Below are 23,015 nucleotides of genomic sequence, written 5' to 3' on the forward strand. Positions count from 1 at the left end.
CGTTTAAGTTGTGCTGTGTGTATGGTTGGGGAGAAAAAAAAAAACTATTACACCTGCCACTTGTTTCCATGTTCTGGTTTTAAAGCAACAGCTCCATCAACATTAATTTGGAATTTATGAGCATTTCCACTATCTGAACTCTTTCACCAATGCTCCTTTCCTAAACTGTTGATGGCCCCTACAAAATCAAAAGCAATATTTGGACACTAGCTACCATGGTGTTTCAGGTGAGTCTCTGTATGTGTGTGAAAATGAGAAAGCCTTACTTGTTACAGTGATGTTTCAGGTGTCTCTTGTAGCTATCCTCTTGCAATAAGTGGTCAGGATTGCAGCTGGCAAGCCAATCAGCTCGGGGAGTCTGCGGAGGCGGGGCTGTGGGCTTCCCCTTTTTGCCCTTCCTGCCCCGAGGGACTGGAGTAGAGAGACCTGGAGAGAGAGAGGGACAGAAAGAAAGGGTGCTAAGACAATGTTCATAGGCCTCCGCAAAATGACAACCTTTTAACCTTATTCAAACATTTCCAGAAAATGTTCCAAAAATGGCCAGCGGAATAAAAAAAATCCTTAATATTACTGGGTTTAGTTATCCAACCTATCAAACCTTACTTTGACAAGGTTCTAGGAGGTTTTGTTGAGTTACACCAAATCTCTTGCATCAGAAAGTCAAAAGTATCAAGAATTCCAAGTTATGAAATGACAGAGGGGTCTGACGAATTATTAATAACTAAGAGCACAAGGCAGGCACTCTAATGTGCTCAAACATGTGCTGTATCGCAGTACAGATTTCTTTTAAGTGACCAACTCACTTGTGCCCAAATTCCCCCGTATTATTCCAATTACCACCCAACACTACTGCCTACTTTCTCAACCATCAGCGCTTCAAAAGAAACATTTTAGGCAAGATATCACTTTTAACTTAGTAACATTATTAGTGATTTCAGATTTTCCTAAATTGTGTCATTCTTAGATTCTTTGATGTGCGAGTGTGTGTTAGTGTTACCAGAGTGGTTGGTCAGCGTCTTGGTAGTCCCGTCCTCACTTGGGGTGATCAGATCCCAGATGAAGCTCTTGATATTCTCATCTCCACGATAGTGCAGCAGGCAGTAGGCCAAAAGGGCTCTGCAGATCTTTTCCACATCTGCCTCCTTCAGGGGGCGCTTAAAGCGACCATGAGCAAGGATGTCACTCCACCTACCCCAACTAAAAATAGACAAAGAAAAAATTAATATACCCAGCCTATTAAATAGAATATTTAATACACATTTGTTTGCCAGTACATATCATTGTCATTCTACAAAAAAGGAAGCAAATTTAGAAAATATATTGAATTTCCTCTACAAAAGAAAAAAACATTTTTAAACCAACAGTAAATAAACACCAATGCGTTAATGTTATAGTAGATAACTGGCTTTGGAACTGTCAGCACTGTACCATACACTGTAGACACAGAAATAAGACATTTGCAATGGAAACACAACACTATAATGCACATGATATAATGCAACGCACTCAAAGTCTTAAATTGTAATTTCTAAATGGTCCTTTTGTGTAGTGGTACATTTATGTTATTTTGTAGCCTATGCATTTTACCAGTTAAGTGTAATGTAACTGTCACCCTAACCAGTGCCACCCAGGCCTCCCTTTGTGTGTGTGTTCATGGATCACAGCCCAAACCACCCCCCCATACCTTCATAGAACAAGCAATCCTGAAGGCTGTCTTGTTCTCAGCTAAAAACAAATTCCACTGCTGCTTCTAAATCTTCACTGAACCATGTGAACTAGTCTTACTTAATGATTTTTAGACTGGGTAAAATGGTAGACGAGGGCGAGTGAGAAAGAGATGGATGATGGGAAAAGACAACAAAGCACAGAGCGGAGAGGACAGGCCAAGTCAGACAGTGTGTTTTTATGTCCTACAGCCTCGGGCCACGAGACTAGACTGTAATAGTAACAACGCTGACATCTCACTAGCGCCACTGTTCTTTCTTGCACACACCAAATCAACCATGCGAATTGACGAGCTCACCCAATAATCCGTGTCTGTGGTTAAGTGTGCCAATTTGTCTGTGTGTGCAGTATCTGTGACTTTGAAGGCTGCTATGGTTTACTAGGACAAGTCCATGTTAAAATCTTCTTTTGTCAATGCAAATGACACTAAAATTAAATACTTTTTACATCTCAAATGAAATTATATGGCGCAAATAAAAGGCATTTCTTGAAGATAAATGTGTTAAATAAGAATTTTGAAGGAATCGGAAAATACAGGTGCCTAAAAAGTGAATTTGAGTGAACTGAAGGTGTGTGTGTGTGTGTGTCTGTGTGTGTGAGTGAGAGACATGCTTAATAGTCAAGTGTGTGCATGTGAGTGCCATGCTGTCCAAAGTCACTTTGTGTGAAATAGAAAAAGCACGCTTGGTGTATATAGATGGGTTTGTGTGTTTACAGGCCCCTCTGATTAGTTGCTGTGTGTAGATGATATTAAGTGCAAGGATGGGTCTACTAAATCCCTCCATGTGCAAGTCTTTCACACATTAGCTGAGTGATGAACATAACCTACCAGGCTCCACAACATAACTAGGTTTTCTTCTCCTTTTCTATTAAACTTCAGTGAGGGTTTGTTCCCACACAACCCTTTAATGCCATACTTGTACCATTCCTACCTGCTCCTGGGGAAGTATCTACACATGTCACATTAATATATGAGTCATCTCTGCATATTTAAAATAATACATCATTTTGGAAAACACACTTATGATAAAGATTGGTACCACATACGTTCTAAATATGCCCCTTCTCTAGCCAGATTCTGTTTGAAGTTGATAAAATCCACTGAAAAAAAGCACCCCCCAAAGCTGACTAATCAACACGTTACATCTCACTGGAAACAGGCTTCATCTGTCCAAACACCAACCAAACAGGAGACTGTTGGGTCACTGCTTCTGGAGAAGAACACTGTGGAGACTTTATTATCTGGGGCCCCTCTGAAATAAATGGAAGTCTAAATCTAAAAGAAACACTTTCGATGTAACGGATGCCATGTCTTAATTAAAGTCATTTTGTAAATAACCCAGTAGTCAACATTGTTCTTAGTCTGGTTTTTAAATAAACATAAATATGAGACTGACCCGTAGACCAGCAGGTTCTTCTCCACTCTGAAGCACTCAGATCGGGGGTAGCCCTGAGTTTTGTCTTGGGGCCGTCGTGGTTTGGATGAGGGTTTGCTCGGTTCGTCGTCCTCGCTCTCCAGCTCAGAGAACTCTAGCATCTCATCCTCTTTGACGCTGCTGAAGTGACGGGTTTGCTTCCTCACCCTCGGTGTGTCAATCACCAGTGTGTTCTGAAAATAAATGCAATGAAAATGTTTATTCTTTGTACTTTTATAGCCTAGATGTACTGTTATTTTTATTTACTGAAAAAACCTAGTATCAATTACAGATGGCCTGAAATCCATCAACAACAACATGCTAAGTGCCTTCTGCTTTACTCCTGGGAAGTAGCCCATTTGTACATAGATAGTATAGTCTGACTTATATGACTAGTGTGAACCCTGTGAATACATGGCGTCTTCTGTGTATATATAAAAAAAAGAAAAAAAAAGAAATTCAGATTAATTGGATATTTTACCCTGTGCTTCATTCTTGATGCAGAGATAATTTCTTCCCAGCTCAAACAAACCGCCATTAATTAAGTTGTCTAATGAATTATATTTTTGTTCAATTAATTATATTTTTTCCCCGTGCAAGTAGATTTATATGCACAAACAGGGCAGTAGTTAGCTCCACAATTATCACAGAGTGCTGCAGTCATCTCCATTTTATCATCACACAATAAGAAATCCCAGGGGAGCGGCCCGTATTCACACTCGTAAAGCTGGATTAAGTGTTCCAGTGGAGGGCCCTCCACAAGAGAGGCAGTGAGTGGAGAGGGATATGAAGAAACCAAGAGGGACGAATACACAAATAAAAAAGTGACCAAAAATAGAGGAGAATGGAATGTAAGAATATAAAAAGATGCCTGTTAGCGGAGCACCAATGGGTGTGTAAGAATTCGAGTGAGCTAGTGTTTCTGTGCGTGTGTGTGAGCACTAGCCTAAGTGATATCTCTGTACCCTCCAGGCATCTGCGCTCTGTTAAGTGGAGCTAAGCAGCTTACTCTCTCTCTCGCTCAAACACACACACGAGAGCAGGGAAACATGGGTAATTAAGGAAAAGAGGAGATTCCCAACTGTCAATATTAATCTCTCTCTCTCTCTCTCTCTCTCTCCCTGCTTCCCTCCTTATCTGTCTCTCTCCCCTCCTCCTAGCTTGTGGTGATAGCACTAACTAATTACTACCAATGCTAGTCCCCATTTCCATAAGGGGACACCACCAAGTGTGTGCATGTTTGTGTAAGACTTTGTACGCACAGTATTTAGAACCACATTGTGATTGTTCTGTCTCTATGGCTATATCATCCGGTTTTCTTTGCTGATGGTTTTACATTGAAGGTACTTGTGTTTACAGTAGGTATGTCTAGTTGAATGTGCATGCATATTTCAAAATGTGTGTCGTACCCGTCCATTCATGGCATCCAGGTCAAGCTCAGCCTTTTTGGCCCATTTCTGCCAGAAGTCTGGATCCTCCAGAGAAATGTCTGTCCGGTTACCAGCTGCAACAAAGCTAGCCTGCAGACAAATGAAAAACATGTTTGTCAATGCCAAGTAATCGCTATTATTTTGACACGCATTACAAACTTGACATACAGTGTGAATAGACTGTATAAGAGTAAAGAAGGAAATAGTTTTTAGGCTAAATTTTGACCTTAGCAAAGGTAGAGCCCTTTCCCTCAGACTCTATTGTGATGGTGTGTGTTCGTCTCTGGAGGATCTGGTCAATGTCTTCCTCACAGAATTTTGAGCCTTCATCTTCCTCATCCATTAGAGCTCCGTACGCTCCCTTTCTCAGCAGGTCCTCGATCTCCTTCTTGGACAACTGCTGGACCTGGACCAGAAACGAAAAAATGTCATCCCATGACAATTATTTAGTTATCAGTGAGCATACAATTACAGTAAAAACATTTTAGCTAAACTATTAATTTAGTTTGTGTCTGTAAGGTATGCTTGCTGATTTCTTCCCCTGCAGCGCTCTAACAAAAGGGATCAGGCAGATATTGATGTTTGAGTGTGTGTGATATGTCTCACCCCGCTGTTGGCGTTCTCTCGTCCACTCATGCTCTGGAGGACGGCCTTGTCGAGCCCCAGCTTTAGACTGGCCTTGTCAAACATCTCCCGCTCATAGCTGTTCCTTGTGATCAGACGGTAGATCTTGACTGCCTTGGACTGGCCGATACGATGACACCTGGCCTGGGCCTGGAGGAGAAAACATTCAGAATTTCCCTTAATACTGTGTTCAGTCCACATGAGTATATTCAACTGGAGATATGGGGTTACAGGAGTGAAACAGAGTTAAATGTGGCTGGCAGAGTTGTAACATCCAGCAGATAGTCGGATTTCCAAACTTGCTACCCAGAAAGAGGTCGGGACTCCACAGCAGGCACTCAACAGTTCCATGCTGCATTACACAACACAAAATCCTCCAGGCAAAGTATTGTGAGGTTCATACCTGCAGGTCATTCTGAGGATTCCAGTCAGAGTCAAAGATGATGCAAGTATCTGCTGCAGTCAAGTTGATGCCGAGTCCCCCAGCTCTCGTACACAGTAGGAAGACAAAACGGTCCGAGTCAGGTCTGGAAAACCGGTCGATGGCTGCCTGCCGCAGGTTTCCACGAACTCTGCCGTCTATACGTTCATAGGGATATCTGGGCAAAGAGTTATAGGACAATTTCAGGCGGTACATTCTCCTAGTTACACTTTCATATATATCATATGAATAATTCAAAATGATTAACTATAGTTTTGAACCAGCACCTCCAAATTTTTGATAAAATAACAGCTAAGGTGCACCACATTTAACAGCTGTTATTTCAAAGTGTCATATTTACATATTTAATCAACACTGCATAGCTTTAGCTATGTATATATTCATACGTACTGTTTATACGGAACATATTTAGAAAAACATTTCTTTTCAGATTAATTAATTAAGTTTGGTCATATCTCATTTTCAGGTCGCTTGAGTGGCAGCTGTGTTGTGTATTTGATCGGAGTCAGTATCAGCAGATACTATCAATTGTTACTATCAGTTGCTATTTTTAGAGGACCCAATGCAACTCTGGGTCCTTGAAAAGCACTATACAAATTCAATGTATTATTTATAATCATCATGACATTCATCGATCATATCGATGTCTTGTATTAATGTTTGTCCTGACGTGCTGTAACCATGTTTGATGTTTCGGCAGGACAGGAACCTGCTGAAAACCAGTTTTTAAACTGAGTTAGGCCCGTTTTTATATTGGAATGTAATGTTACTTTTTCTAACTTTCCTGTATAATAAATATATATGATGATGATGATGATGATGATGATGATGATGATTCCATTTTTTAACAAATTTTTAAAGATTTTTTGTGGCTGAGGAAAGGGATAATAATATACAGTATATAATAGGTAAATAATCTATTATTTTTCAATGTTTAAATTTCTATTTAAAAGTTACTCTCTCCAGACAACTACAAATAAGAAAACAGTAAGTATTATTGGATGGGGTAATGGACAACTACTTAGAGTTTATGAAAGAGTGCAAAAAAAAGACAAAAATGGCCAAAAGAAAAAATATTTTGTGCGTGTGTGCGTGTATATATAAAAATAATATTTATGTCAAACTAAAAAAAAATTAAATCACGCATGGAAATGTACATTAAAAAAAATTGTTGCATCGAGATGCATTGATAACCGGTTTAGAATCAAATCTTTGGCCTCTGAATCGCAATCGAAAGGTGCCAAGAGATTCCCAGCCCTGGTAATTTTCAAGCGTCTCTATTCTCACCGTTTCTGGATGAGGTAGTCCTCCAGGATGTCCAGACAGCGGACCATCTGACTAAACACCAGGACTCTGTGTCCGCCGGCCTTCAGCTTGGGCAGCAGCTTGTCAATGAGCACCAGCTTGCCAGCAGCCTGGACCATGGCCTGGAGCGCCATGTCCGGCATGTCTGCCCTGCCACCATGCGAGTCCCTAAAGTCCTCTGCGATCTTCTCTTCCGCTCCTGGACAGGGGGAAACAATTTAGGTTCATGATGAAACAAAATAGATGATTTTGGAACATTTAAAGTTTGGTTTGCAGAATCTTAATACTTTAGTTGATTTTTTGTAAGCGTGTGTGTGTGTGTGTGTGTAAACACACCATTTATGAGGTAGGGGTGGTTGCAGCATTTCCTCAGCTCCATCATGGTGTTGAGAAGGTTGGGGACACCTCCGCCGCCGCCGCCACTCCCACTTCCTCCTCCACCTCCTCCTCCTGCACCTCCTTTGGACAGGAAAGAGAAATTCTTCTCCAGAATGGCCCGATAGTATTTCTTCTGTATGTTGGTCAGCTCCACCTGACAACAAGAGTTAATTAATTCAGTGAGTTTTATTTTTTGCTTGAAAACTTTACCAGAATAAGTAAGACACCAACATTGAGTTCTTTGACCTCGATAATGAGACATCAGCCCTACCTCAATGATGGTCTCCTCCTTAGGGGCCAGGTTCTTCTCCACATCCTCCTTCAGTCTTCTCAACATCATGGGCTTTAGAATGCCCTGCAGTTTCTGAACCTGAGACACATGGATGCAAAGTTAACACTTCCTTCAGTGGGGAATTTAGGACGCCTGGGAAGTTAAAAAAGAAAACAAGCCCTCCAATTTCCATTCCATTTACCTGTTCTTCAGTCTTAAGGTCTCCAAATTCCGTCATAAATGTCTGTTCAGACAGGAATCGCTCAGGCTCCAGGAAGTTGAGTAAGCTGAAGAGCTCCTCCACTGTGTTCTGGAGAGGCGTTCCTGTCAACAGAACTTTGTGCTCCTGGGGGAGGAGGGACAGACAAAGAAAAAATGAGAGTTTCTAAAATGTAAAGCAGGATGTCTTCAGAACTTTAACCCCCCCAAACGGAATAAGATGGGAATATATTGAAAGAGAGCAGGTGCTGGTTAAATAGTGCTCTCAAGTTTCTCAAGACCTTTAAAGCATAAAGATTCTGCTAGAGAAAACACATTTTATTTACATGAACCTATACTCAATGTAGTGGGAGCATGTAATAGACTTGAAAAGCACAATGTAATATAGTGATGACTAATAATGGGTTGCAACCACTAGCCTCTTCCCAACTCCTGCATTTCTCTTTTCCCGGCCACCACTCACCATGTCCATCATTTTGAGTCCTTCCAGTAGTTTGCAGTTTCGGTTTTTGAGTCGGTGGGCTTCGTCTATCACCACACAACGCCATGGCACGCTGCGGAGCTCCGGACAGTCCGTCAGAATCATCTCAAAGGTTGTTATCACCGCGTGGAAACGGTACGCTCCCTTTATTATCTTACCCTGGAGTGTGAAGGAAAAAAAGTAAAGAAAGAGGAAAAGAATTAAGGTCAACAAGAGTAATCTAAAATGTTTTTTTGTGGTCGCATGCGTTGGATTTGGGAGGGAAACAGTAAAAGTAAGAAAGCACTGAATGTGGACCACAGCAGCTGCATAAATGTGTAAAAATGTGGTCTTATGCCTACAGTTAACTATGGTACGATCACCTTTGTAACTGGTTTGATTACTATATTTTTTACAAACATCTTGTGCTACAAAACATTTTGTCATGTGTGCCTTTTTTCTTTATTCAAACCAGGCCAAATACACAAAACACACCCTTTTTATTATAGCCATCTAAGACATGGCAGAAATAAACAACCTAGACATCCTCAAATCCAGACCTTAATTGGCAGTACACTGATTTAGGTTTACCAACAGAATAGACTGATGTATAAAAGTTCTTGAGCCTGTTGTGTCTAAATGAAGGGTATGTAGTGAAGCAGGCAGTACAGGAGAAAAGAACACATCTTCCATTGCGACCTTGAGGATTACCTCAACCTAGTTTAGGGAACAGCAAGCAGGGACACTGCTACTACAGCTTATTTTCTTCACAGGCTCCCTGTGAAATAGGTTACACTGAGAGATGTAAGCAGCATTGTGCAATAAGAGCTTATAGCATATGGCTTACAGCTAGAGGACTGTTAGGAGCTTACACGGCAGAGTTCCCCTGGTCAAAGGTGCTCAGATGTGCTGACTCTCTCACAGATCTCATTTCTTCCTTCTACTGTACAGCAACATCATCCAAACCATTTCCCATACAGACCTGCTAATACCATGCATCGCCAGTGATCGTTCTTAAAAAGAAGAACAGTTCATATTCTCTTCCTTAGTCTATTCCATACTGCTGCAATTTAGGTTGAGGACCATCCGAGCTGCATAAATGACTAAACACATTCCAAGTGATATAAACTAACCTGACATTTATCTGCGTACTTTGGTAACACCTAATTACACTTATTGTAAATAGAAATGTGTATAAAGAAGGCCTGGATACGACTAAGTTGGCAAGCACCTTAAAACAATTTGAGATCAATACTGTTGTTGATCAGGTTAAATCCAACCAGACAGCCCATCCAGCTATGCTCTGGCATGGAGCTGATAACCGTTTCCAGTAGCCTTTTAACCTATGGCTTTGCAATCTTTTGTCATTCAAAACTGAATATGTTATGATTTATAAGCCACATAGGAAACAAACCAACTACTCTCTTCAATAATTTTGTCACCACAGATGTCCTTTTTGCGTCTGACACTGGATGGTGGTTAACCTCAAAGTATTTTTAAAACAAAAGTCTTCTCTTTTGTCTTACTGGAAATCAAATATATAGAGTCCTGTTTCAGCCTGTTTACCTGTGCGTCTCTGTAGTACATTTCATAGGCCTGGATGGTCTTGCGACTGGCCTGGCTTCCATGGTAGACCACGGCGTTGAGCTCGGTCCAGGTCCTGAACTCTCTCTCCCAGTTGGGAATGGTGGAGAGTGGGGCGATGACCAGGAATGGCCCCTCAACACCCTTCAGGTAAGTCTCATAGAGGAATGTAATGGATTGGATGGTCTTTCCTAGACCCATCTCATCAGCCAAGATACAGTTACGTCTGTGGTGGACAAATGATGTGGACAAAGTGAACAAGAGGCTAAAAACAAGAGGAGTGCATGTAGGACCTGTATTTGTATTTCTGTGTCACTAAACTGGAAAAGAACGCAATGCCTGCATGCCAGTTACCATAGACCACTCTCACTGCGTCCCTGATGTAAAATTCTATGATTTTACATGAGTAATCAATGTCCGCCCATGACTTAAACAATCTTTCCCCTTTGGTTTATTAATGGCGCTATTCCAAAGGGGTGAGGCAGTTTATTTTTATATTCCAGCAATCAAATGCAAAAAACATGCAAGACAAGTTGGAAAATGATCAGTCATACTCAGGGACTTGATTGAATTCCTTCAGTTCTTCCCAGACCTCAAATACACTTCTGAAACTTCCATGATATTCCAGAAAGTCCATAATTAGTATTTACCCTCAAACAGTAAGATTTGTGGCACATGAAGCACAAAGAATAATGTACATGTCCTCAGACTTAAGTTCAACTACAATCTTCCTATTTTGCTTACTGAATGAAGCTGTTTGTCTACGGACTCTAGTGATACTGTCAGAGCACACATTTCATGCATGGATTGCACCAGTGGGAAAACTTGATCCCCACTATGCTAGATGGGCACTTAATGTCCACTTAAGACTATTAAATAGGGTGCTAACACATGTAGACGCTGGTAGTAGCAGTTAGGGAGTAATTCTAACTAAATAAAGGGAATGGTGACTTACGAGTTGAACCAGTTGAAGGTTAGCCAGTTGAGGCCTTCTAGCTGGTATTCCCTGAGTGCGTTGTTGTTCCTGTATTCCCTGGAGCTCTCCAGCTTTTTCCAGTCGGCTGCAGGAGGCCGATCCTAGACGCACATCAAATTATTTATTAAACGTCATTGAGGCATATCAAATCATTGGTAAGGGTGTGGCTTTTTGAAATACAGTAGATGGGCTTAAAGTGGGTTTTACTGTCCCGTGTATGGCTGAAATAGTCGTTAACTGATTGACAGCAACTAATTGATGAATAAAGATTGCTGAATGGGGCATTTTTCTATTACAAGACACTGTTCACTGCATGAGAATGTTCACTAAATTTTGCAGTAAACAGAGTCCTTTCAGGTAGAATTGCTCCGACTGGTATCGGAGGTGAAAAATGCCTCCAATATAGCCTAAAATGCTTAATCTGCTAATATTTTACACTTGAAGTCCGCCAGTAAAACGCTGATGTGGACAATATGCAAGACTTCAGTATGGCGGGCTAGCACTAGTGTTGCCAATTTGAACACCAGCAATCTTATAAAGCTTTGAAGACATAAAAAGAGCACTAGGTCTTTAAGAACAAACTGTAGGCAGTAGTTTAAAAGATGGACACAGGGAGAGAAAGGAGTGATGAGGGAAAGATCCCAGCTGCTTCTGTTCAGCATTAAACAAACTGTTAGTGGTTTGGCCTGGCCACAAGAGCTGTGTGTGTGTGTGTGTGTGTGTGTGTGTGTGTGTGTGTGTAAGACCACAAGAACGTGGCCCTGTGGAGAGCAGTTAAGGGAGTTGTAAATCTGGAGGAGGAAGGAGCATGCAGCAGGCAGAAGGCCAATACACACACACACACACACACACACACGTCTCCTGGGAGGAGGCTGGGACCCATATAGCACCCAACGAGCATTCATGGACACACAAAAACACAGAGCTACTTGCCACTCTCTTAGTGTTGGGTGTGCGTGCTGCGATGTGCTCATATTCCTCTATCTTGGACTGGTCGATGTCAGCCTTCAGCTCCCAGGTGGAATCTTCGTAAGGCAGACTGCACCATTTCACCAAATATAAGGTGACCGTCTGCACAAAAACACACGCAGAAAGAGGAGGGAGGTTTAGTGAGTGTGTGCAGAGAGGGAGAGAAGTGAGGCTCAAACCCATGAAAGATGACAGGAAGAGATCAAAGCACCTCTCCGTTTTCATCTGTGCTCTCTGAAATGTCCAGGACACGGTCCACCTCCACATAGTCTGGGTTAAAAGGCTCATCGTCCATCTGGAGAGAAAGCAAGTGGAGTTTTACGGTTAACAGCGGGGAGACGGTTTAATAATAGGTTGGCTTAAAGAATGTTTTTGGGTTGAGGCCAGATTTTTCTTGTTCACAGTGCAAGAACTGTTATGTGTTTTTTGCATTTTTTGTCAAGTTGTGGCTTTTTCTGTTTTTCATTCAAAAGGTTGAATCTATTGAACAACAGAGCAGAGCAGTGATTGCTGGGGGTCTGATCAGTCACTGTACATTATTGTACAAGGGACACTTATTGTCTGTATGAAGCTATTAGGATTTGATTTCAGTAAGATAGTAAAGACGTAGTACTGGAAACAAATACAATCCTCAGCAGTGAGCGGTTTAATCCATTAGTCAATTGGTTTGACCCCTGTGTGTGGTTACTTTTAGAGCAGTGCAACATCAAGACCAAGCTAATTACAGTGGAGCGCAGGTCTTACCTCGGTTATGAAGGTGTTGAGTTGCTGCTTGGCCCTATACCTCTTGATCTTTTGGTGTATTCTCTTGTCCTTCTCCAGCTCCTCCAAGTCTGCCCAGCGACAGTGGAGGTACGAACTGAGACACAATAGACACAAAGACACTAAGTGTCTCACAAAGCCAGAGAGTGCATGAGTGCAAATTTAAGACTTTGCACTGGTGATCATGCTTTACTGGGGGAAATGGTGGTTAAACACTTATTTTCAAGACGTGTGGTTATATTTGTGCACGAAGCTTAAATAAACAAAGAGATAGATAGGGGGGAAAAAAGCCTGTTACTCACAAGCCCTTGAACTTGACATAGAACTCCTCCACCTCCACTTCCTCCCCCGACTCCAGCTGAAAATAAAAAAAACAGTCAATAATAAATGCATGTAGCAACTGCATAGTGAAAGAGCGCAAGTGGCTTGTCATTGTTATATAACAGTTGGATAGGTGGCACAGAAGAGACATTTTCACACTGACGGAAAGTATTGGGTAACTCATATCTTTTCAGTCTCTCAGCCATTTTGCTGAAGACATATGAACGATCTCAACTTAAAATCTAAAAACTACTAAGAACTGCTCAGACCGCTGACATTTGTTGCTTTCGAATCAAGTTTTGACAGCTTGACCTTTGCCACTGTTAATTTCGTATATGTTTAAGTATTCTATTCATTTTGTTTTTGAGCTTGTTAAGCACTTTTGTCAACTATGGTTGTTTTTAAATGTGCTATATAAATAAAATTGACCTAGAATTAGAATAGTCAGAGAAGAATACATTTCAAAATATGTAGTGGGTCTATGTTTTCCATACACAAAGTATGTGTGTGAAAGGGAAACACCACAACAGTAGCTCTTTCAAGCCCAGCCGTCCACTTCCATTCACCATAGTACTGTAACACGCACACACACCCCTTCCGCCAAGCTACTACTACTGTAATGCCATGAATCATCAATCACACACACAGCCTGAGGAAACGCTAGCTTGGCGTCTGGCGTAGCTAGCATTGTGGTTTTGGCTGTGTGCCAAGCCCGAGGTCAACTCTGAATGGAGCTGCGAGTGATTGCGTGTGTGCGTATGGAGGACGGGGGCAGCTGGCTAGCAAAGGAAAGTTGGCTGGTGACTATATGTGCGCGCGCTGGCTCAGGAATGAGCTTTCTTTAGAAGCGCCGTCTAACACACGAGAGAGAGAGAGAGAGAGAGAGAGAGAGAGAGAGAGAGAGAGAGAGAGAGAGAGAGAGAGAGAGAGAGAGAGAGAGAGAGAGAGAGAGAGAGAGAGAGAGAGAAATACAAAAACACTTGTCTCCGCTTACCAAGTGAATACACGCTGTCTGAGCTCTGTGTGTAATCTACTTAGGCCAGCTGTGGAGCGGCGGCTAATCAGACGACGTAAACTATGATTCGGGCCAGTGTGTCCATGTCTCTGTGTGTTGTATTAGTGTCCGTGGTGCTTGTGTGTCCTTGTGTATCTCACCGTTTTCTTTGTGATGCGTTTGCCCATGATCTTCTCCACAACGGGCCCCTCAGCCTCGGCCACATCCTGCAACACACAGAACTACTCAACAAGCGTGTTGGCGCTTCATCCAGCCCGAAGAAACATGGCCATCCTTGATCATCTACCATTCTTGCACATGAAACTACATTTCCTGATTAAAAAATATCTTTTATATAGGTTTGAATTGTCTGATAAAAGATTAGGTAGACTAGTTCAAATCTGACCAGACATTTGATGCCAGCTTTTGGTACTTAATTGTACTCAATAATGTGCATAGCTTCTTTCTGTTTACATGTCATGTCTTAAGATTTTTACGGTCATACTATAGCCATATACCCTTACCAAAACCAACCGAAGCTGTACCTGTTGGTGTGATGAGGACGATGGAGACTTAGGTGTCGGTGAGTCGTCTCCGCTGTTATCCTCATCCGAGATCCGAAACTCTAGATCCTCAGTGTACCTCTTCCTCTTCACTTGACGACTAGAACGACGCTTCTGTTGGACAGAGGAACTGACATCAGCTGTAGTTTTGTGACATCCAGAAATTCCCAGCCCCTTTCTTTTTATTAATCATTTAAAATGTTCAAAGGAGCAAAGGAAGACCTATCTCCAAAAAAGGAGTTGTGTGAATGTGTTTGAAAAAAAACAAAACATACTATATATTAGTAAAAGAAACTAAATAAAATCAGAGATGGATGACATTACAGGGCTGTGTATGCTTATCATTCACCAGGCAGTCCACTTCCAAGAAAGACTTCCATATGGTCCAAAGTGTTATACATATTCGCTTCACCCAATTGGTTGGCTCAAAATGGCCTCTAACAATGAGGTTGTGTAAAGAACTACTGTAATGGGCTAAAGAGGACATACTGCTGCAAGGTGCTTTCCTATTTAAATAAGAGCCACAACTCTTTATGCAGCTTAAAGCCAGATGCTGCTCTGTTTACATGGCCCACATAATTACATTTGCACATAAAAAATTGATCCGTTTGTGGAGGGATACAGTGGAGTTCTGTTTGTTCCGCCAAACTGCACCTTACATACAAAACAGGGAAAAAAGATTTTGAAATACAAAAAAGAAATGCAGCAGCTGAAAAGTTGCTGATAGTGCATCATGTGAACTTGGCAGTGGGGCCTGTCTTCTTGGTCTGTCAACAAGGCTGGTTTACAACGCAAACAGTAGATGCCTACTGCCTTAGCGCGTTCTCTCTCTACAGGCTGTGACACTGAGGGATGTGCAAAGATTTTATGGCCTTCTGCTTTTTTTGCGGGGCTTCCAGAAACTTTGCTGCAACATAATATTAGCAATGACTGATTATTTTGTGGTGTTTTTTTTCAGATGCCACTGCAAAAACCACTGCTTTCCTCGTAGGCATCTTGTACCTGTACACCGTCGTCGTCATCGTCTTCAGGGGGTGAGGGGGGCGGAGACTTCACTTCCACATCTTCGTTGACTGACGTCTCTCTCTTCCTCTTGGAATCCTTCTTAGCAGCGCTTGCCCCACCCTCAGACTCAACCTTCTTACTGCTGTAGGACGAGAGAACATTTTATATAGTCACTGAAGAAGGAAAAAAAAGGCAGTACCTCTTTAACAGTTTACCAACTACAAGACATTCACACGTACGTGTGTGTGTGTGTGTGTGTATGCACGCCTGCCTGTGTGTCCCAGGGCGGTCGCCATGTTTGATTTACCCACTTAGAAATCATTAGTGTGCCTCAGGCTCTGGCACACAGGGGGTTAATATGATGAAAGACTGCGAGGAGGTGGAGGGAGCAAGATAGAGAGATACAGGCACAGAGAGGAAGAGAAAGGGGGGCCCAGAGAGAGACACACAGGCGAGGGAGGGAGTGAGTGAGTGAGTGAGAGAGAGAGAGACAGGCAGGCAGACAGACAGAGGATAGAGAGCCCCCAGAAAGAGGAGGGGGAGGCGTTGAAAGGCTCCCGGGCTTCCTCTAATCTGTGGCATGGAAAGCAAGAGTAGCTGGCTCTATCTGCAAGTGTGTGCGCATACACTCCACAGAAGAAGGCCAGAGGACACACGGCTCTCATCTTCTGTCTCTCACACACACAGTTTAGTAGTAATCCGTTACTTTACTGCTATTACCACTATCAAGCATAATATTGTAAAGGCAGTTTTACAAATTATTGATTTTCAAATAGTCCAAACAGAACAGAGGAACATCAAAATATGTCAAAGCTCTGAATAAAATGCATAAACATTTTAACCTTAAGATATAAAACTTAAGTCCTTTAAACAAAAACAAAAAAATAAATAAAATGGGGACATTATAGAGCACGCTCTGGTGGACAGACTATGCAACGCCAAAATTTGAGTTAAAACTAAAGTATTCTATTAGACTGGGTAAATCCCGCCCACTCTGCCGGCGATCTCATTTCACCCTGCTGCTCCGTCTGGAAACCGGCACGTTTAATTCTCCTTCAGTTCAAAATTTTGCAGGAACCAATCACAAACTGGCTGTTCTACCTGGCACGCTATCGGTGGGTTTAACATGATGACGATAGGGAAGCGAACAAGCAGCTTCTTGTTTACATTCAACTTAGCGTCCACCAAAGCGCAGCAAACTGTTGATGCAGTTGTCGCTTCTACGTCACCCGAATCATTTGTTTGATTGGTTGAAGGACTATCCAATTGCGTACAGTCATTTGAACTATGCCTGTTGGTCATGCCTCTTGTTCAGAGAAAATACAGAGCACTCTCCAGACCAATGCTCAATCTCAAATCTATTGAGCTTGGCTTGGTCTAATGAAAAGCCAGACAAGTATTCTACTGCATCCAAATTCAGTATGGAATCTACTTATCAAATCTGAACACCTTCAGATCTATGTATTAAATCTAGGTTTGAACATTTTCAAGTAACTTAACCTTAAGTTACAATTAAAAAAATAGAGCAGCAATAAAAAAAATCCTGATCCAATACGTGTCATAATGTGTAAGGTGTAGCTAACCTACTAAGTTATATACAGCTTTTTTTTTTTGCTGCTTCTTGCTCGAAATACTGATGGCCCCAATTCACAACTATTAAGTTGATAAACATAAAATACAGTTTGAGGTGCATTTAAGTTTAACTAAAAGATTTCGACTGTAGGCCTCAGTTGGAGTTATGGGAAGCCTCTGGTTATGCTTTCCATAGTCTTTGCAGCCGTGAGAGCGGCTTTACGTTAGAGTGCTGTTTGTTTTACTTGGGAAAAAGGATTTTTTAGCTAAACTAACACCTGCTGGCTTTTGCCGCTTTGTTACGGCCTTTGGTTACCTATGACTTGTGTGATTAACATTGATAAGCTACAGCTGTAATCTGCCACAGGAGATGTCACTTCAACAGGACGAAATGATGGTCATTATTGGCTAAAAAATAAAAGCCTGCCACCTAAATGTTGTATACACTGCCCTTTGCTAATAGAAAGAGAGCAAGACGACATGAGGTTTCATAACAGATTGTTAGCATTGGAGCTTTGAGAGTACAAGTAGGTTGCAAACCTGGAACCGGATCAGCAATGGAACGGGCTATCCCAACCAAACTGTTCATTTCTTAAAATACAGACATACAGTTACCTGTTTACATTTAGGCCATATGTACACAATCATTTGCTCTACTAACTTAGTAGCAATGAATGTACAACTTTTCATAGTCTGAGAGTTGCCTCTTCTCCCTTTGCAGCACTGTACGCCCCGATGTGTCTCTACTACTCTATGCCTATGTCGCTCTCCCTCTCTCCTGCACTGTGCCTCACTCCCTCCTTCCCTCTCTCTACGTCTCTCTCCCCCTCTGTCCCTGGGGCCCTTCTCCTTTCATCCTCACGCCAAAAGCAATCACCATCTCCGTGGTAACGGCTGGTCATGTGACCTGCACCTGTTCCTCTGGCTGGTCGCCACACGCTGGAGCCATCTGGCGCGCACACACATGCGCACACACGCACGCGGCTGCCTTCTCCCCTCTCTTCCTCCTAGCATCTTCATGGCCTCACTTCTCTCCTCAATGTCTTCATCACCTCCCCATCTCCTTCTCCTTAGTCCATCTCTTCAGTTCTTTTCTGCTGCTTTAACTCTACCCTTAAACAATCTTTCCTTTTCTATTCAGTTTAGTTGTCTGGAAATGCTCTACTTGTTTTAATTAATCAACTTGTACCACGATAAAACTCAAAACAGTTTACTCCCTCACGTCAAAAAGCTAACACTGTTAATATATACTGCAAATACACTCTAAATGTATCCATATTTGGCCACACATGTGTGTGTTTAGAACACACTGAGAACATGGATGGACAGTGGAGAAGTTTACTTAACCTGCAGGACGGTTAAAGTGGGGTTTCTCTTCTGCTAAGCACATCACTGTTTTGGTTTACCTTCAGCTCTTTTAGTGTTTATAAATGCATAAGGCACCCGCCACCAGCCAATGGCAGGTACTTCTTCAAAGTTGCGGGTGACTTTGCCTTGTATACCAGCCACAGTGCCAGGTTGATTGTAAAACATTCCTTGTAACGGAGTTTACAGCTTTTGTCAAAGAGTGCTGTTACTAAGTAACAATAATGCACAGTGGAGTCAGGTTCAGTACTACTAATGAATCCCCAACACATCTGAATTTTGCGGCTTCACAAGAAAAACATTCAAATACCAAAATAACAGAAGGAAAATGAAACCGTTAACAGCCGGGAATTTCACCACGAATATTTCCGTCAACTCCGGGCTTTTGTCTAGTGGTTTCCAGTGCTGGTCTGTGACAATATGTAGTTGAGTTGAGGTACAGACAAAAGGAAAATTATCAGAAAAAAATAAGTGTGGCAACATATCCCCATTGTTAACCCATTTGTGCCGGATGCTTCGCGCCGACACCTTACATCTACCGCCGGTTCCTGCGTTGCGCAACTCTGAACCTCCTGCCAGCTAATGCGTGGCGCAAAGGATCATCCAGCACTTCATCATCTACCACATCCTCCCTCCCAAACTCCTCACTATCTTCCAACTCAATGTCACTGCCCTCGCTGTCAAAATCCTCCTCTGTCGTAGCCATGTATGTCTGGTTGATTGACATGATTTTTGACAAACTACATTACATTTTGGTGGTCACATGGCTTTAAAAAGCCAACAAGAACCGCCTGATGTGTTTTTGAACCAATGACATCGCGTTCTCTGCTGCACGCGTCATGAAAAGACTAACGAATACAAAATGCTGAGCCATGCAGCAGCCGGCAGGAGGTTCAGAGTTGAGCAACGCAGTAACCAGCGGTACAAATGGGTTAAGAGGCCTGCCGCGGAGTTAGTGGTAGCACATTGATGATGGGAAAACGAGAGAATAATTAGCCTATCTCCCCTACGACCAGCCAATGCACAGGACTTATTGTCAAACCTACGCGTTGTCACAAAATACAAACAATTCGATTTGGTCATATCAAGTGCACTGCCATGCAGCTGGGGACGGCGGGACCCCAGGAGCACCGTACCATGCAGCTGAGGACGGCGGGACCCCAGGAGCACCGTACCAAGCAGCTGGGGACGGCGGGACCCCAGGAGCACCGTACCATGCAGCTGGGGACGTCGGGACCCCAGGAGCACCGTGCCATACAGCTGGGGACGGCGGGACCCAGGGGCAGTGTGTTCAGACATTTATGGTAGCAAGCAGATAAATCCTACTGACTTTAGTAATCACCTGATATTCCCTCTAGCGCCATCATGAGGTTGACATTTCAAATAATTTGAGCATACCAGGATGATTAATGTATCCATCTACAATGAAGAATGTGTTTTTCCATCCACACCTGTGTATCTTTTATTAAGTATGCCATAATAATGCTTTTTTGGGCTTGACAAATCTGTTTAGGAATGAAAATGGTTTGGTAACCATGGTGGCTGTAGATCATCATACACTCTAAAGATGGTAAAAGAAACCTTCCCCAACTCTTTACCTCTAAGCACAATGTATCCATTGTTGGTACTGCCTTAAAACCTTGCAGTTAAAATATGTATTAATACAATAATTATGTATGGAAGCAATTCAAAATATGATATTCACTTTTTATAAAACTTGAATTGTGGAAATGGAATATGCTGTTTACATGATCCAAATCTAATCTGGAATATTGTCATATTCTGAATAATAGTGGAATATTAGTTTGCATGTCAACAAACACATCGTTGTGTTCATAGCTGGTTTCCAGTGCCCCCAAGTGGCCAAAAAGATTCTGGTAGTTGCAAGTTTAAAATAAATATTAGGTTTTTATTCGATTGACAGATTTTAATTTTTTCTCAAATTAGTTGAGAGGATGTTAAATTGGAATATCTGATCAACCTATGGATCTTTACATTCAGCATTAGACAGCTATACATAAGGCTAGTCCTGTTCAGGTGTACACCCCCATCCTTAATGTCGCTCATTCACTCAGCTTTATACTCATGGGGTTAAAGCCTGGCACTCACACACGCTGGCCAGCTGTGATGCTGTGTGTGTGTGTGTGTGTGCGTGAGAGTTTAGAGGCTTTTTTCAAATTGGGGGAAGGGGATAATGGAAATACAGAAAGCAGAGTTAAATATGGGAAAAGAAAGAAGTAGTGAAGAGAAAGATTAAAAAAAAAAAAAAAAAAACAACAGAAGGGGTGGAGTGTAAAGGACACCTGCTGCCGTGATGAGTCATACTACTGAAACCCCATGCACACAAACACTCGACCTACGGCAACAAAAACCAAAACCCATGGCCAGAAGGCCACACGCACATACACGTTCAAAATGTGCTGTATTTCCACATGTCTGCAGACACGTAGATAGCAAGGTGCTTGCATGCATGTCTAACTTGTTTGTGTACTGCAAACAAATCTCACACACGCACACACGCACACACGCACACACGCACACACGCACACGGGTGTGGCAGCTGAGAGCTAGGTTATTTATAGATGTACTTCCTTTGAGAGAGGTAGACAGAGAGGGAGCGATAGTGAAAGAGAGCAAAGGAAAAAGGGAATAAGAGGGAAAGCAAGGTCAAAGAAGAGGAATGAGCTGACTGGACTAGTAAAGCACATGATTCCCTCCTTATCAGTCACATAAGCACACCTTTCTAAAAGCTTAAACCAATTGTGCCGACTGTATCTGAGGTTTCCATTTATTGTCTCTTCATTAAGTTCAAGTCTGCCTGCACAAACTGTTGTTGCCATTGATGATATGGCATAATTTAACCCGTCAAAACTTTTTCTGAGAGCCACAACTGCTAAATCAGAAGAGCCTTTCACACAGCCTGTTAAAGGAATGTTGTGCCGTTCTTCCGCCCAATCATGGTGTGTAAATGGTAAGGACACCAAATTGGTTGGGAATTGAGCCGGCAGCCGAATTAGTAACAGAGCCGAAACAACATTTGTGTAAAAGGGACAGCCCGCATCTTGTACGCACACAAAAGTCCAACCACAGTCTCTAGACAGGAATCCATGCATAAGCTTAGAGGAAATTATGAAATAAACTACTTTATAAATATTTCCTCAATCATCAAGTCCATGGCAACAATTTCTTTTGTGTTTACATCACTCAAAGCATGATGGAACCATGGTGGCAAAATCTTAAAATATTTGATGTAAATCAGATAAGGAAAAACAACATGATTGACAAATCAAGAAAATGTGATTTTATGATAATACTAGAACTAGCCATAGAAAGTCCCGTCAACATGCCTGAAAGCTGACTCATTCCTGTGCAGATATTTGTGCTGTTGAAATGGTGCGGACATATAGGCAAAGAAATCCAACAATTTCCAGTTGTGTTTTCATTTACAAGTTATTATAACAACTGTCCCAGAAAACCCATTTTACCACAGACATGCAACTTGATGGGACCCTAACAGATTCACAAAATACAAAGCTAATGTGACAATGCCAAACACCTCTATAAAAAAGGAAGTGAAACCTTGAAAACAGCCTGCGCTCAAATGGTTAACAGTACTGCCAGTGTGTTATGGCTTCATCCTGTTTTGTAGTGTTCATACATAGATGCAAATACACTGAGCAGAAAGTAAACAGACAGGAGCCTAGTATGGGCCACATGGAAAACTCTTTGCTTTGGGGCTTATTTCTGCCTCCCCTGGTGGTAATCATACACAAATCCCAGCAAAACACAAGTGAACATATTACATTCTAATGGCCTCAAAGAGAGAAGTTTTTTTAAAAGCTTATTTTAGAGCTTTTTAAAAATCAAGCATGAATTCTAGCAAGTCAGACAAGTAAAAAATTTGGTTAAAAAAGTCTTAAGAAAAAAAATACTTAAAATCAAGGCAACAGCTAATTGGGTAATTTATATAGCCTTACAATTATTTAATGTACAACTTCACAAAGACCTACAGACATGCCGTATGACTGCCCTATGAGGGATGAACCACAACTAATGAAGAGCTTGGACTTCATGAGAGCCATACTAAACTTCTTTTAAAACTATGGAAACTTATGTGTAAAAGACAACATGGGACAACTCAATCCTCCACCCTTGGCATAATTAGGACAGACAGGGACTGGAAGAGGGAAGATGGGAGGGCAGTGGAGGGAAGATGAAAGGATATACTCTTCTTCAGCAGGAAGAGGTGGAATTGGAGGGAGGAGAAAGGAGAAGAAAGAATAAAAGAAGATACTAGGGTGATTGCAGCAGTCCACCATTTTAGAGTAGCAATGAATGGCCGGCAGCCATTATTATGCTAAATTAACCTGGGAGCTCCAGGCCGCCACTCAAGATGGAGGAAAGGCTGACAACAGATAAGAGCTAGTTTACTAACACACACTTGCATAAAAAAGGGGCAAAGAATGTATTCCCCCACCCCCACATTACACACACACACAGCCAGCTGTGGAGTGGTCAGCAGAATGGCCTTCATTATCATTAGACGCCATTTTCTGCCACAAAGATTACGAACTACCCCTCCCCCAACACATGCACGCACGCGAGCACACACACAAAACGCCTGGCCCCTCACCG

At 42.1% G+C, this 23,015-nt stretch overlaps 1 protein-coding gene across 2 annotated transcripts in view; it reads right to left on the reverse strand.

Annotated features, from left to right (window-relative positions):
- The window catches only part of chd7 (chromodomain helicase DNA binding protein 7), a 68,908-nt gene that overhangs the window by 14,645 nt on the left and 31,248 nt on the right, over positions 1-23,015 (reverse strand). For both annotated transcript variants that reach the window (XM_034886995.1, XM_034886994.1), the window contains 21 exons: positions 15,441-15,585; positions 14,421-14,552; positions 14,037-14,102; positions 12,863-12,918; positions 12,543-12,657; positions 12,010-12,093; positions 11,763-11,900; positions 10,809-10,930; positions 9,836-10,079; positions 8,273-8,449; positions 7,793-7,936; positions 7,591-7,689; positions 7,278-7,473; positions 6,924-7,140; positions 5,598-5,793; positions 5,177-5,344; positions 4,797-4,976; positions 4,550-4,660; positions 3,123-3,334; positions 998-1,197; positions 267-426 (listed from right to left, as the gene is read on the reverse strand). In XM_034886995.1, coding sequence (XP_034742886.1) covers positions 267-426; positions 998-1,197; positions 3,123-3,334; positions 4,550-4,660; positions 4,797-4,976; positions 5,177-5,344; positions 5,598-5,793; positions 6,924-7,140; positions 7,278-7,473; positions 7,591-7,689; positions 7,793-7,936; positions 8,273-8,449; positions 9,836-10,079; positions 10,809-10,930; positions 11,763-11,900; positions 12,010-12,093; positions 12,543-12,657; positions 12,863-12,918; positions 14,037-14,102; positions 14,421-14,552; positions 15,441-15,585 — 3,162 coding nt within the window. The remainder of the gene's footprint in view (positions 1-266; positions 427-997; positions 1,198-3,122; positions 3,335-4,549; positions 4,661-4,796; positions 4,977-5,176; positions 5,345-5,597; positions 5,794-6,923; positions 7,141-7,277; positions 7,474-7,590; positions 7,690-7,792; positions 7,937-8,272; positions 8,450-9,835; positions 10,080-10,808; positions 10,931-11,762; positions 11,901-12,009; positions 12,094-12,542; positions 12,658-12,862; positions 12,919-14,036; positions 14,103-14,420; positions 14,553-15,440; positions 15,586-23,015) is intronic.

Source organism: Etheostoma cragini, chromosome 12, assembly GCF_013103735.1.
Source record: "Etheostoma cragini isolate CJK2018 chromosome 12, CSU_Ecrag_1.0, whole genome shotgun sequence".
NCBI classification, from domain to species: domain Eukaryota; kingdom Metazoa; phylum Chordata; class Actinopteri; order Perciformes; family Percidae; genus Etheostoma; species Etheostoma cragini.